The following is a 16,396-nucleotide window of genomic DNA, read 5'->3' as shown; positions in this document are numbered from 1 at the left end:
TTTTCTTATTTTCTTATTTTTTTTAATTTGATTTTTCTTGTGGAGCATGATAAATGTATAAACATATTTAGATTAATTGCACATGTTTAATATATTGGATTACTTGCTATCTAGGGGAGGAGGTGGGAGAAGGGAGGGAGAAAAATTTGGAACACAAAGTTTTGCAAAGGTGAATGTTGAAAATTATCTTTGCAGGTATTTTGAAAACAAAAACTATTATTAAAAATAAAAATAAAATTTTGAGTTTCAAATTCTTCTTCCTTTCACTCTCCCTTCTTTGAGGAAGCAAGCAATTCGATACATTATACATGTACAGTCATAGAAAACATTTCCATAATAGTCATGCTGTGAAGGAAAACATCAACCAAAAAGAAAAAAAAAAACACAAGAAAAATAAAAAATAGTATACTTTAATTTCCATTCAGACTCTTTACATTCTTTTTTTCTGGAGATAGTTAGTATTTTTCATTATGAGCCTTTAAATTGGATCATTGTATTGCTGAAAGCAGCTAAAGAATTCACAGTTGATCATCATATAATATTGCCATTACCATGTACACTGTTCTCCTGGTTCTGTTAATTTTATTTTGAATCAGTTCATATAAGTCTTCCCAGGTTTTACTGATATCATCCTGCCCATCATTTCTTGTAGTACTATAATAGTATTGCATTACAGTTGTATATCACAATTTGTTCAATCACCCCCAATTGGTGGGCATCCTCTATTTTTGCTATAAAAATAAAAATAGTACCTTTTCCTTTTTTGTTTTTTTTTTATCTCTTTAGGATACAGATCTAGTAGTAGTATTACCAAAGAGTTTGCATAGTTTTATTGGCCTGTGGGCATAGTTCCAAACTGCTTTCCAAAATAACTGGATCAGTTCACAACTCCATCAACAGAGTTTTAAAGTTCCAATTTTCCCACATCCCCTCTAACATTTGTAATTTTTCTTTTCTTCATTTAAGCCAATCTCATAGGTATAACATGATACCTCAGAGTTAATTTAATTTGCATTTCTCTAACCATAATGATTTACACCATTTTTCATATGACTATAACTTCTGAAAACTGCCTGTTCATATTTTTCAATTATTTATCATTTGGGGAATTACTTGCATTTTTATAAATTTGAATAAGTTCTACATATATTTGAGAAATAAGACTGTTTTCAGAGAAACTTGATGTAAAAATATTTTCAAAGTTATGATTACTCTTTATTTTCCTTCATTCTATTTCCCCTATCATCCTTCTCTCTGTCTTTTTTTGTCTGTATGAGTCTCTCTCTCTCTCTCTCTCTCTCTCTCTCTCTCTGTCTGTCTCTCTCTCTGTCTCGTCTCTCTCCTTTCATCCTGTCCCTCCTAAAAAGAATTTTGCTTCTAATAACATCTTCTTCCAATCTCCCCTCCTTTTTATCCCCTGTAGGGATAAGATCCACTATATGCCCAACTAATGAAGTATGTTATTAACTTTTTGAGCCACTTTTAAGGACAGCAAGATTTAAGTGCTGTCTCTCACCACCACCCAATTTTCCTCTCCAATATAAAAACTTTTTCATGACTCTTTTATTTAAGGTAATTTTATTTCTCCCTTCCAACCTCCGCAGTACATCATTCTTTTTTATTCCTTAATTTTATTTTTATATATTATCCCATAATAGTAAATTCATATTCATGCCCTCTGTCTATATATACTCCTTCTAATTGCTCCAATAATAAGAAAAAGTTCTTAGGGTTAGAAGTATCCTCTTTCCATGTAGAAATGTCAACAGTTTAACCTTATTGAATTCCTTATGATTTCTCTTTAAATCTTGTATTTGAAAATAGAATTTTCTATTGATCTTAACACTTCCTGGCTGTGTGATCCTGGGCAAGTCACTTAACCCCAGTTGCCTCAGCAAAAAAAAAAAAAGTCCTCTATTTTATAAAATATCCATTTTTCTCCCTGTAGTTTCATTATTTTTCTAGGTAAGTTATTCTTGATTTTAATCCTAGTTCCTTTGCTTTCTAGAATATCATATTTCAAATCCTTCAGTCCTTTAATATAGAAGCTACTAAATGTAGTATTATCCTAACTGTGGCTCCATGATATTTTAATTGTTTCTTTCTAGATGCTTATAATATTTTCTTCTTACCTTGGCAGTACAGAATTTCACCATAATATATTCCTTGAAGTTATCATTTTAAAATCTCTTCAAGTGGTGATGGATAGAGTCTTTTTATTTCTATTTTACCCTCTGATTCTGGGAAATTGGGAATTCTTTTTAATTTCTTGAAATATGATGTCTAAGATTTTTTTAAATCATAATTTCCAGGTAGTCCAATAATTCTTAAATTATCTCTCCTCAAGCTATTTTTCAGGTCAGTTTTTTTTTTCTTTCAGAGGTAATCAGGGTTAAAGATTTGCCCATAATCATGTAGTTAGTAAGTATCTGAATCTGGACATGAATTCAGATCCTCTTGATTTCAGGTTTGGTGTTCTGTCTGCTGTACCATCCTGCAGGTCAGTAATTTGTTTGTTTTTTAATGAGGTATTTCACATTTTCTTTTTTTTTTTTTTTGTCTTTCTTTTTTTGTGTTGCATAGATTCATTAAATTCTTTTTGCCCAATTTTAATTAGGAAATTGTTTTCTTCAGTATTATTGTATCTTCTTTTCCATTTGACCAATTTTACTTTTTAAGGAGTTCAATTTTTCAGTGAATTTTTGTATTTATTTTTCTATTTGGCTAATTCTGCTTTTTATGCCTCTTTTTACCATTTGGTTTACTCTGATTTTTAAGCTGTTATTTTCTTCCATATTTTATGTCTTTTTTTAACCAAACTGTTGATTATCTTTATATAATTTTCTTTTTTTTCTTTTTTCTTTTTGACAATACCTAATAAGAGTATGATTTATTCTTTACTTTAAATCAATTAATTAATTAACCTTCTGACCAAAGTCATTTGAAGTCATAATTAGTCATTTCCATGAACAAAGTTCTGATGTCTTTCAATATAATTTTCTTAAATCACTCATTTCTTTTTGTCAAATTTTCTTCTACCCCTCTTATTTGATTTGTTAAATCCTTTTTGTACTCTTCCAGGGATTCTTTTTTATGGGGGGAAGGGATTACTGAGACCAATTCACAGTTTTCTTTGAGACTTAGATGTAGCTGTTTTTATTTTGTCGGAATCTGAGCTTTTAATTTTCCCTGTCATCTGAATAATTCTGGATGATCAGGTTCTTCTTTGTTGTTTGTTCATTTTTTCAGCTTATTTCTTGACATTTAGCTTTATGTTAAAGTCGGGCTCTGCTCTGGGGAAGAAGGAGGCATTCTCCCAAACTTCAGGGTTTTCTGTCACTGTTTTCAGAACTAGTTCTGCTGATCTGTAGGTTTTCCATTCTTCCAAGATGGCCTGATCTAAGCAGAGGTGTGGTCACCGCTCTGCTGACCTGTGCTCTTGTCTGTGAGTTACCACAAGCCCTCTTTTCTGCCCTGGAACTGTGACCTGGCTGGCACGCCTCCTCACACTGAGTTTGTGATCTGGAATGGAGTTCAGGCCATGAAACTGGGGCCAACATTCAGCACCAGCACAGTGTCCCCCCAGGTGTCCAATCCAAAAGCTCCAGAAGCTATAACTCCAGTCTTTTTGGAGCCCTGCTTGTCAGGGCACAACTGCCACTAGATTGAGCTCCACTTTCACCCCAGTGAGACAGACTTTCCTACGAACCTTGCAAGTTGGGCTTGCAACTTTATTGCTGGAATGATTATTTCCAGCTGGAAATATTATTTCACTCTGTTCTTTTGTTTATTCTGCGGCATTCATTTTGTGGCATTACTTTAAAGTTGTTTGGAAGGGAATTTGGGAGAGCTCAACCAGTCCTTGCTTTTACTCTGCTATCTTCCATTTCACTTTTTAAAAAGTATTTCTATCTAGTTCTGTATTTTAATAAATATTAGAATATACAAAATTAGCCATGGTTACATATTATCTCTGAATTTACAATGAAAAATCTGAAATAACATTTGGTCACAAAGGACTCTATTAAGAAGAAGTTCATTCTTTTTTGGTCAAGATAGGGAAATTTGACACCCACGCCACTGAAAATTCCTTGCAAGGATATCAACTGAATTCTGATGAAATTTTCACATCCAAACCCTTTCAAAGTCATTTGCAAAGTCTGTAGCCATCGAGCACATGGCATTCTCTTCCTTTATAAACCATCACGTACCAACATCGTTCACTGGAAGAGGTATTTTTGTAACCATCTTCAGTCCTGTTAACACTCGAAAGCAGAGCCACATCATGGAGTACTAAAGAGAGCTGGCACCAAAAAGGAAGGAAAAACCTGCGTCTGAGTCCTGATTGGAGCTAAAACACCCGCATGACCTTGGACAATTCATTATCTCTCAATGTCCTGGGGACCTCTTAAAAGGACATTCTTTATCTTTTTTTGTTTCATAGAACCCTTTGACAGTTTAGTTAAGCCTAAGGACCTTTTCTCAGAATCAAGTAAGTGCATAAAATATGTAGGATTCAAAAGGAAGTGAATTATTTTGAAAGCAGTTTTCCTCTCTATATTTTATATAAATGTTATATTGTACATGTGCACACACACATACATACATGATCTGTTTTCATACAGACATTAGAACATCCTGTTCTAAGGCTGCAAAGAAATTGATAATCTGAACTAACAGGGAAAGTTCTTTACATGGTTGGTGTCCCCTACATAGATGAAAACCTGTGTTCAATAGGGAGGAAGGGGAATGAGTAAGACTAGATGAGGAGAAGGGAGAGAAGAGAGGATGGAAGCAGAGAAAGGAAGCATTTACAGCCGTGGAATCCTATAATGTGATGGCCGGAAGGACTGGAGAGAAAACTGGGTTCGATGTCCTCACGTTATAAAGAAGCTGAACCTAACCAAGAGGACATTCACAGGGTCTCGTGTGTGAACCCCAAGAACTCTGACGAGGAGCCCCCTGAGAATCTGGATGGATTTCAGCAGGTCAGGGACACACTTTGCGGACATTGTGGGTCAACCTCTTCACACACGACTTATTATTGCATCTCTAGTAAAGATTTGAAAAGTCACTTACTAAATATTAACCAGGTATGTTTCAGCTTCAAGTACGCCCTCAAATCCGACTGAAAGCCGATCTCATAGAGTGTGGGGGTTCCGGGCTTTGTATGAAGATGATGAAACTCAGAGTAACACGCCCATATACCTGTAAAAAATAATGAGAGCCAATAAGCCAAGAATGCTATTCTCGGGAACATTTTCTACCAGGTATATTCCCTCGTGGTTCTCATTTTTATTTCCAAATTATATGTTTTATCTGAAACTATTAGTCCAAGGGCTCTAGGACATTTCCAGTAGATATTTCTACCTAATGGAAATTTTTCAGGACACTCCTGTCCCTCATTGCTCCCCCATTATTGTCCAACCACCATCAGTGTACTTTTGAAACTTTATCACAGAAGTCAGGAGAGGGAGACAGAAGGAACACTCAGATTTGCATCTTTACAACAGAAACATTGAGAAAAGGCATGTTCATCCCCAACCTTGGGGCTTTTGACTCTCTGTGTGGTACATTGCAAATAAGAAAGTCAATGCTGTTCCAAGAGGGTCTAGTTTTCTTAGGGAACAAGTGGTGGGTTTCTGGTTCATTAGCAAAATGAGCTTGAAAATGCTGAAGTGTAGATTCATGGAAAGCCCATTACCAGGTGGGAGGATGGAAGCAGAAAGACCCAACAGCTGGGTTGAACTGAAACATGCAAATCTGGCACTGGAGGCAAACAGCACAGCCTGGCCATATGAAAAGCATCTCCCAATCACCATTTTAAGACAAATTCAATGATGGCACAAATGGGGGTTCTGGGAGAAACCTTGGATCCCGGGGCAGAAGGTGCTTAATAATTGCTCCATCATCCTCTGGCACATCACATGATTTTTTTGGTATACACTTATTTATGCACATGCTGTCTTCCTCATAAGACTACAACTTCTTTGAGGACAAATATCATTTCTCTTTTGACCTTGTAATCCAGGACATAGGAGTCAGTCTGTCAATAAAAGCATCTATGATCACCGTGCCGGGACCATATGACATGCTTAAAACAAACGCTTATTGATTGATTTCCTGACAGTGACAGTCTGAGTCAGGTTGACTGGGGGCAGTCTCCAAACTTCCTACTATGTAGATTAGGAAATTTTTAGAGTTAGAAATCCCTCAGGAATCATGATTGTAGACACTATAAAAATGAGCTCAGTTTCTTTCACTGACCCCCTTTTCTCTATTCTTTCCCTTTGAAGAATAATTCATTCCACGACCTGTATAACTCTGTGCTAATAATGCCAGCAAAGAAAGGGGAGAGGTAATAAAGAGTTCTGAACTTTGTTTATATTCTGGATCCCTTGATTATTGGGTGGAGCTTCTGGAGCCCTTCCCATAATAATGCTGATAAATGCATAAAATACAATAAGAGGAGGACAAAGATTAGTAAAAATGAAGATGGGTTTGTTTCTCCTCTCCAGAGACCCTTGGGATTTTATCCAGGGCCCTCTCAAAATCTATCCAGGGGCCACTCAAAAAATCCAGGGGCTCCCTGAAACCTCTCCCTGGCCCCCAGTGCTCAAAATCGGTGCTTCTGAGACATGTGAATAAGAGTAAATAGATACCTACCGTAGGCTATAAGGATGACCACGCCAAACACAAAGATCCACAAGATGACACCCGCAGTGTATTTCAGGAACATCAGGAATAGCAAACTGCTGATCATTGCAAGGATTAGCCCACTGAAAGGAAGGAAAATGTGAACCTGAGCATCCAGGAGGCCTGGGGAAACAGCCACTGCTCAGGCTCAGAAAGCTTCCCTGCCAGCCCTGGATTCCTATAAACAAAGACACATAAAGACAAAATAGCTATTTCTGGTTACAGTTGCCGGCTTCTTCATCCCCACCCTGAGGTCCTGGTGCTGCAGCCTGATCACCAGTAACCCTGGAGCAGCCCTTCTTACCCAGAGTAAACAATGCTGGATTTTGTTACTATTACACAGAAATGTTGATTTGTATGAATTTATTTTGTATCTTGTAACTTTTGTGAATTTGTTAATTATGTTGACTGGTTTTTTAGTTGATTCTGTGCAAAGAAATGATAGATTTGTTTCTTCTGTGACTTAACTTATTCCTTTGTTTTTCATCTTAGTGCTATAACTAAAATTTCTAATATAATAGTAAAAATAATAATAATAAGACACCCTTTCTTCTCCCTAGATCTTATTGGAAAACCTTCCAGATTGCCACCATAATAGACATGCAATATTTCTCAGTTTTAAATAGATCCTATTTATCATTTTCAGGAAAACTGATTATTCCAGTGCTCTCTATTGTTTTTAATAGGAATGGGTATATTTCCTGCATCTATTGAAGCAGTCATATGATTCTGTTGTTTTTGTTATTGTGGTAAATTGTATTTATGGTTTTTCTAATATTAAACCAGTTCTGCATTCCTAGTATAAATCTAATCTGCTCACCATGTATGCAATTTGTGATATATTATTATCTCCTTAATAGTGTTTTATTTAAAATTTTTCTTCAATATTTATTAGAGAAATTGTTCTAGTTTTCTTTCTCTGTTTCCCTGATTTAGACATCAATACAATATTTTTGTCAGAAGAATGTGATAGGATCCCTTCTTTGCCTATTTTAATTGATTAATTTTTATTTTATTTTCTTAATTACACATAAAAAATTTTTTAACATTCATTTAAAATTTTTGAGTTTCAAATTCTTTTCCTCTCTCTCCCATCTCTCCCATCCTTGAAAATGGAAACAATTTGACATAGATTGTATAAGTGCAGTCTGGAAAACCATATTAACCATTTTCCAAAAGAAGTCAGAAAACAACAACACTAATAATAATAATAAAGTTTTTTTTAAACTAAACTTTAATCTGCATTCAGACTTTACCATTTCTTTTCTGGAGATAGATGGCATTTTCCATTATAAGTCCTTTGTCTTGGATTACTGTGTTATTGAGAATAACTAGGTCATTCACAGTTGATCATTATATGATACTGTTATTACAATGTACAGTATTCTCCTAGTTCTGCTCATTTCACTTTGCCTCAGTTCATGCTAGTATTCCCAGGTTTTTCTGAAATCATTCTCCTTATCAATTCTTATGGCACAATGAAGTTTCCATCACAATCATGTGGCCCAACTTATTCTGTCATTTCCCAGTTGATAATTATCCACTGGATTTCCAAGTCTTTGTCACTACAAAAGATCTGCTACAAGTATTTTTGTGCATATAGGTCCTTTTCCTTTTTTCTTTGATCTGTTTGGTGTAGACTTAGTAGTGGTATTTCTAGGCCAGAGAGTATACACAGTTTTATATTGTTTGGATATGATTCCAAATTACTTTCCAGAATGGTTGGCTCAGTTAAAAACTCCACCAATAGTGCACTAGGGTCCCTGTTTTTCCTCATCCCCTCCAATATTTGTCATTTTCCTTTTCTCTCACATTAACTAATCTGATAGGTGTGGTATAGTACCCCACAGTTGTTTTAATTTGCATTTCTCTAATCAGCAGTGATTTAAAGCATTTTTAATATGACTAAAAATAGTTTTGATTTCTTATTCTGAAAAAAAATGTCTATTTATATATGTTGACCATAATTGAGGAATTCCTTTTTTTATATATAAATTTGATTTTGGCCTTTACATATTTGAGAAATGAAACCTTTATCAGAGAAATTTGCTATTAAGTTCCCTTCCAGTTTCCTGTTTTTCTTCTAATCTTGGCTGCATTGGCTTTGTTAATGCAAACCCTTTTTTATTCTACATCAAACATCCCACTTATGTTTGGGGCTATATCGCCATCAAAATTACCCACTTTGTATCCCTTCATCCTCTTCATCTCATTTGTTCATAAACTCTTCCCTTATCCATAGATCTGATAGGTAAAATTTTCCATGCTCCCTTAATTTGCTTATGATATCACCCTTTATGTCTAAATGATGTGCCCATTTTGACCTTATCTTGATACACAGTGTGAGAAGATGATCTATACCTAGTTTCTGCCAAACTGCTTTCCAATTTTCCCAAAATTTTTGTTCAAAGAGATTTCTTGCCCCCAAATTTTGGATCTTTGGATTTGTCAAACACTAGATGAGCATAAATATTTGCTACTGTTTATTGCGTACCTAATCTATTTCACTGATCCACCACTCTATTATTGAATCAGGACTAGATCGTTTTAATGATTACAACTTTGTAATACAGTTTGATATCTGACTTTACCAAAACACCTTTCTTCATATGTTTTTTCATTGACTCCCTTGTTGACCTCTTGTTGTATCAGATGAATTCTGTGATTTTTTTCAAGCTTATAAAATAATTCTTTGGTAAATTTGATTGGAATGTTACTGAATAAATAATTTAGGCAGAATTGTCATATTATATTGACTTAGCCTACTCATGAGCAATTAATTTTAGCTCTGCTTTTATTTGTGTGAAAAATGTTTTGTAATTGTGAACATGTAGTTCCTAGGTTTGTCTTGGCATTTAGTCATTCAAATATTTTATATTGTCTGAAGTTATTTTAATGAGACTATTTTTCTCTTTCTGCTGGATATTGGTGATGATATGGGAAGATGTTGATGATTTATGTGGATTTGTTTTGTGACCTATAACTTTGCTAATTCTGGTCATTGTTTCAACTAGTTTTTAAGCCAATTTTCTAAATATACACTCATATCATCAGCAAAGAGTTTTTTTTTTCTTCATTGCCTATTCTAATTCATTCTATTTCTTTTTCTTCTTTTATTGATATAGCTAAGTTTTAGTGCAATATTGGATAATATTAGAAATAATGAAATTCTAGCTTCACTCCTTATCTTATTGAGAAAGCTTCTAGCTTATCCCCATAACAGATAATGCTTGCTGATGATTTCCAATAGATACTACTTAACATTTTTAGGAAAGCTCCAATAATCCTATGCTTTCTGAGTTTTAAATAAGAATGATTATTCTATTTTGCCAAAAGTTTTTCTGTGTCTATTGAGATAATCATATACTTTTTGTTGATTTTGTTATTGATATGATTAATTATGCCGATAATTTCCCTTTTTATATTAAATTTTTTATTTTCAAAACATATGCAGAGATAATTTTCAACATTTGACCCTGCACAATCCTGTGTTCCAAATTTTTCCCTCCTCCTCTTTCCTCCCCCACAAGGCAAATAATCCAATATATGTTAAACATATACAATTCTTCTATCCATATTTTCACAATTCTCTTGCTGCACAAGAAAAATCAGATCAAAAAGGAAAAAGAGAAAGAAAACAAAATGCAAGCAAACAACAACAAAAAAAGTGAAAATACTATGCTATGATGCACACTCAGTCCCCATAGTCCTCTCTCTGGATGCAGGCTCTCTTCATCACAGGACCATTGGAACTGGCCTGAATCACCTTAGTATTGAAAAGACCCATCTCCAGCTGAAACTGTTAACACAAAAGCAGGTGTGGACTATATTAAAATAAAGGTCTTGCTATACATTGATCAATAAAATCTTGGTCAAAAAGGCATTAATTTCCACATCACCTGTCTTAATAATGAGGAGACTCAACTTTTGTTCAAATCTGTCTGAACAAAAACAATGAGCAGGAACATACCCAACAACCCATACTTAGAATTACTTTTACTGACTGATTAGATCAGGCTTGTTTCTAATGCAATAATTATTAAATACAAGAGAGAAAATATTCATTTCTCACAATTTCCTTCCTTTGAAAAATCAAATTAACCAATGATTTATCTATTTAATTGGGTTTTGTTTCTCATAAACAGCTCCTAGTTTTATTTATTTTATTTATGAGTTCAATAATTTCCTTACTTTCAATTTTACTAACTTCTCATTTGATTTTCAGGATTTCCAATTTAATGTTTAATTGAAGATTTTTCATTGCTCTTTTCTATTTTATTGAGGCTAGAACTTGAGATTAAATTTCCCCCCTTACATACTGTTTTGGCTGCATCCCATAAATTTTGGTATGTGTGACATTGTTGTCGTGCTCTTTAGTGAAATTATTTATTGCTTCTTTGATTTGTTCTTAGACCCACTTATTCTTTGGGATTACATCATTTAATTTCCCATTAATTTTTAGTCTGTGTTTGCACGGATCCTTTATTGAAAATTATCTTATTCCATTAGCTAAAAAGGGTCTAAAAAGGGTCTGCTTTACTGTATTTAGTTGTGAGGTTATCATGTTCTGATACTTGGCCAGTTTTTGTGAAGGTACTATGTACAGCTGAGAAAACAACATACTGCATTCTATTCCATTTTCTCCAGAGGTCTATCATATCTAACTTTTCTAAAATTCTATTCCATTTCCATAATTTCTTTCTTATTTATTTTATGGGTAGATTTATTTATCCCTGATAGGAGAAAATTGAGCTTCCTCATTAGTATAGTTTTGCTATTTGTTTCTTCTAATAACTCATTTAAGTTTTCCTCTAAGAATTTGGATGATATGCCATTTGGCACATATATATTTAGTATGATAGTACTTCATTTTAGCAAAATGTAGTTTTCCTGCTTAGCAGTTTTAATTAGGTTTTGTTGTTGTTTTTGCTCTGAGATCATGATTGCTACCCTACTTTTTTTTTTTTTTACTTCAAATGAAGTATAATTCTACACCAACTCTCTATTTTTACTCTCTGTAGCTTTCCGTTTCAAGTGTGTTTCTTGTAAACAACATATTATTGGATTCTGTTTTTTAATCCATTCTGCCATTTGATATGTGAGTTCATCCTACTCACATTCACAGTCATGATTATTAACTGTATTTCCCTCCATCCTATTTTTTCTGTTTTTCTTTTTCTTTTTACCTTCTCAAAAATATGTTTTGTTTTTGACCACTATCTTTTTTAACCTGCCCTTCTTCTATCAGTTTTTCCCCTCCTGCTTCCTTGTAGAATAAACTAGATTTTTATACCCAATTAAATATGTATGTTATTCCTTCTTTGAGCCAGTTCTGAGGGGACTAGGGTTCAAGCACTGCCTGCCCCAATCCCCTTCCCAGACTCCTCTCCATTGTAAAAGATCTTTATTTCACCTCTTTGAAATAAAGATTTCAAAATCTTTATTTTGAAATAAATTTCAAAATTTTATTGAATTACATATTCAATAAATATAATTTATTACATTTAATTATAATAAATAATTAAGGGTCAATGTTAGAAAAACTGCCCATGTATATGCTTTGTAAATAAAAAGCTTTAATAAAAAAAAATTTCTTAAAAAAGAATTTCAATGCTAATTTGGAACTATGCCCAAAAGGCTATAAAACTGTATATATCCTTTGATCCAGCAGTGTTTCTACTGGGTTTGTATCCAAAAGAGATCATAAAAGATGGAAAAAGGGCCCACATGTGCACAAATATTTGTGGTGGCCCTTTTTTGAAGTGACAGGGAACTGAAAACTGAGTGGATGCCCATCAATTGGAGAATGGCTGAAGAAGTTATGGTCTAGAATGTTTTGGAAAATTATTGTTCTGTAACAAATGACCCACAGGAAGATTTCAGAAAGGCCTGGACAGACTTACATGAAATGTTGAGCGAAATGAGCAGAAGCAGGAGTTTATGTGGAATGGAGAGATAAGGTGAAGAACTTAGAGGAATGTTTAAATTTTTTTTCGTATTTTTTATTGTATCTATGTCTCTGTGACCTACGTATGTGCAAGCCAATATTTACTTAAAACTCTAGATATATTTACTTAACCAGAAATGATGCCATTTATCCTTGTTCAATGATTTCAACATTTAGACTATTAGTTTAAATGATGTCAGCTCAGTAACCTTAAGTCTGAAGGTCTGATTAATGATTCCTCTTGGAATCAGGGAAACAAAACATTCTGTTCTAATCTGCCTTTGGCACCAATGTTTAACATTCAATTAGGAGAGAGGGCACCTATTTCTCAATGCTCCCAATTCATGATGTAATCCTTTATAACAGAACCTATAAAAGCTGTATATCTTTACTAATTCTTTAGCCCTCCTACCACAAACTTTCTCTTTCTTATCTCATGATGGGACAGCTCATCCCCTGGAGGTTTTAATAAACAACATTTCTGCTTTCTACTGAACGATCTCTGAGTAGTCATTTTGGGTAAGGGTCTTCTACATCCCACACAAGTTCATTGTACAGGGCAACAACAAGATTATGTGATGATCAATTGTGATGAACATGACTCTTTTCAACAGAAGTAGTTCAAGTTTTCAACAGTGAGGTGGTTCAAGGCAATTCCAACAGACTTGTGATGGAAAGTGAATAGTATTTTCACCTTCATTCTTTGCTTACCAGCTTTTTTTCCCTTTTGATCTTTTTTTTTGGGGGGGTGCAGCATGAAAAATATGGAAATATGTTTAGAAGAATTGCACATGTTTATCAGATTGCTTGGTGTCTTGGGGAAGGGATGGGGAGAGAGAGAAGAAATTTTGGAACACAAGATTTGCAAAGGTAAATATTACAAAAATTATCTTTGCATGTATTTGAAAAAATAAAATGCTATTAAAATTCTTAAAAAGAATTTCGTTGCCATTCAAATTTGGCATATGTAATATTAATATCAATTCACTGTCTAGCATATCTTTTAGTGTCTCGATCTATCTCTTTTAATTAGGTTTGGTTTTGCTTTTGTTTTCTCTGGGATCATGATTGCTACTCTATTTTTTGTTTGTTTCAGCAGAAACCTAACAGTTTCTGCTCTACTCTCTTATTTTAACTCTGTGTATGTCTTTCTGTTTCAAGTGTATAGCATGTAAACAACGTGGTGGATTCTGGCTTCTTGTCTATTCCGCAAACTTCTGTTCTGTAAATGAAGTTTATATTTCAGTTACGATTGCTGTGTATTTTTCTGCATTTTTCTCTTACAGTTTTCCCTTCTTCCTTTTAAGTCTGTTTTCTTACCAATTACTGCCTCCCTTAAGCTATTTTTTTTAATCCCTCATCATTTTTCCATGAATCCTTTTCTCTTCTGTTCCTGTATATTTTATAGAAGCATTTAGGTTTTGATGTAAACACCATGTAGAGTCTGTAGTAAGAAGATCTGAATTCAGATCTGACCTAAGACACTTACTAGTTGTGTGACTCTGGCCAAATAATGTTTGCTTGACTAAACTTCCTCAAGTGCAAAATGGGAGTAACAACAGCACTGGGTTGTGTGAGAATTAAATGAGCTAATACCTGTAAAGCATTTAGCCCAGTATCTGGCATGTAGTAGGAACTATATGAATGATAACTCCTCTCCCACTCACCCACCCTTTGTAATAAACTGTATGTATGTATGTTCTTTCCTCTTTTAAACAGTTCAGATAAGAGTAAGATTCAAGCGTTGCCCACTCCTCACCACTTTATAAACTCCTTTTTGAACATCATATTTAAGTGAAGTGATTTTCTCATTCTTCCTCCCCTTTACTAGTTCATTTCTCTTCCTCATTCTTTCCATTTTTCTGTCAAGATTATTCATGTAATTTTTATCTATTTTTGTTTAATTAGACTTTCCCTAAGACTCCCAATAATGATAAAGTTCTGAGGAGTCACACTTATCAGTACCTTATAAGCTTGCAATCACCTTTACATTTTTAGTCCCTTATGATTTTTCCCCTTATGATGTTTATCTTTCTATGATTCTTCTGACTCCTGTGTTTATATCATTAAATTTCTAGTCAAGTCTAGTCTTTTCTTCAGGAATAATTAGAAGTATTTTATTTCACCAAAAATCCATTTTTCCCGGAACGCTGTTTTTCTAGGTAGGTTACTCTTGGACTTAAGCCTAGATCGTTCGCCTTTAGCATCTTGTACTTTAAGCTAAATCTGAAATGTTGCTGACTGTGGTTCCTTAGTATTTGAATCTCTTCTTTGTGGCTGCTCCCCCTTTACTATGTAGGAGCTTTTGACATTGGCTATATTTGCTTCCAGAGAATTTTCATTTTGGAATTTCTTTCAATAAGTAACCATGGGATATTCCAATTTCTACTTGTTCTTATGGTTTCTTGAAATAAAATAATGAGGTTTTTTTTGTTCATAGCTTTTAGGTAGTTTAGTGACTTTCAATTTTTTAATTTCCCAGACTAATTATGTTTCTTAAGAAATCATTTCTCACTTTCTTCCATTTTTCCAGACCTGACTTTGCCGTTTCCTGCTGCCTCATGCAGTCGTCACGAGGCAGGCCTCAAGGGTGAGGGATCCTTTTCTCTCTTCCCAAGCTGCTGGCTCTTTTCTCACATCGCTCTTCCCTTGCTCTGGCTTTTTTCTCGCTTGTTCCTCTACTGGCCATTTGATTCTAAACCATCTCTGGGGGAAGCTGGACGCCGCGGGCCCTGGGCACTTCTTAAACCCTTGCATCACACATTACATGGCGGACACGCTCTCGGGGCCTGCTGCTCCCCTCTGGGTTGGCGGGTGCTGCACGGCCTTCTCGCCTTCTTAGGGCGCGGAGCCCCCGCCCCGATGGTCCCGGGATGGTAGAACCCCGGGGGGGTCCGTTCGGCGGGTCCCTTCCCCCGCCCACTTCTGGGGCTGCGCTCAGGTCCCGCGCAGGGAGAGGCGGCCGAGCTCCCGCCGCTGGCTCCTCCCGCCGCGCCCCGAGGGCTCCGTCCCTTCCCGCCTTTGTGCTCCCCGGGGGCCCGGGGGCCCGGGGGCCCGGCTTGGGCCGTCAGCTTTCCCTTCTCCGGGAGCGGCCGCAGGCCGACGCCGGCTCTCGGGCCCCGCTCTGGGCTGCGCCTGCGGCCCAGCTATTCCCCAGCGGGCGCCGGGCTCAAACACCGCTCTGCCCCCCAGCTGTCCCCGGCCCGGGTCCGTCTGGCACGGAGTCTGTGCTCCGGCCGGGGAGCGGGGGAGCTCGCAGCGGCCCCGGGCAGCAGCTCGGGGATCCCCGGGGCCGGGGGCTGCCCGGGATCTCTTCCCGGCTCCGGGAGCTCCAGGCCAGACTGCGGCCGCAGGGTCTCCGTCTTCCTCAGTCATCTTAGCCCGGAAGTGATTCACGGCCATTCTTCTCAGCTTTCCTTCCGGGGCATTGTCTGAGTCGTCTCGGAGAAGGGACAAGGAGCAGCTTGGCTCCGGCGCTTCCTCCCGCTTGTTTCACTGTGTGTGTTGTCCCCCGGGGCCCACAGGTTCTCGTGCCCCTGGTTCCCGACACCCGCCGGGTGCTTATTATCGAACATACTGAGAATGAACGGATCCCGCTCTCGCTTCTCCCCCTAAAGCGAAGGGCGAATCCGCGTGTCCCGGAAACCCTCAGGAGGAAGCGCCGGGCCAACAGCGCCCGGGCTCCCGGCGCAGCGCGGGGTCCGCTTCCGGCTGAGACGGTGGGAAGCCCCTGGGGGGGGGAGGGTTCGGGCG

General features: G+C 36.6%; 1 protein-coding gene across 1 annotated transcript in view; it reads right to left on the bottom strand.

Moving 5' to 3' along the window:
- SLC44A5 (solute carrier family 44 member 5) overlaps window positions 1-16,396 on the bottom strand; it is a 232,846-nt gene that overhangs the window by 45,819 nt on the left and 170,631 nt on the right. Inside the window, exons 13-14 of the mRNA XM_031967936.1 lie at window positions 6,667-6,779; window positions 5,080-5,208 (exon numbers count right to left, since the gene is read on the bottom strand). Coding sequence (XP_031823796.1) covers window positions 5,080-5,208; window positions 6,667-6,779 — 242 coding nt within the window. The remainder of the gene's footprint in view (window positions 1-5,079; window positions 5,209-6,666; window positions 6,780-16,396) is intronic.

Source organism: Sarcophilus harrisii, chromosome 4 (genome assembly GCF_902635505.1).
Source record: "Sarcophilus harrisii chromosome 4, mSarHar1.11, whole genome shotgun sequence".
NCBI classification, from domain to species: Eukaryota; Metazoa; Chordata; class Mammalia; order Dasyuromorphia; family Dasyuridae; genus Sarcophilus; species Sarcophilus harrisii.
This window is presented reverse-complemented; position numbering and strand designations above follow the sequence as displayed.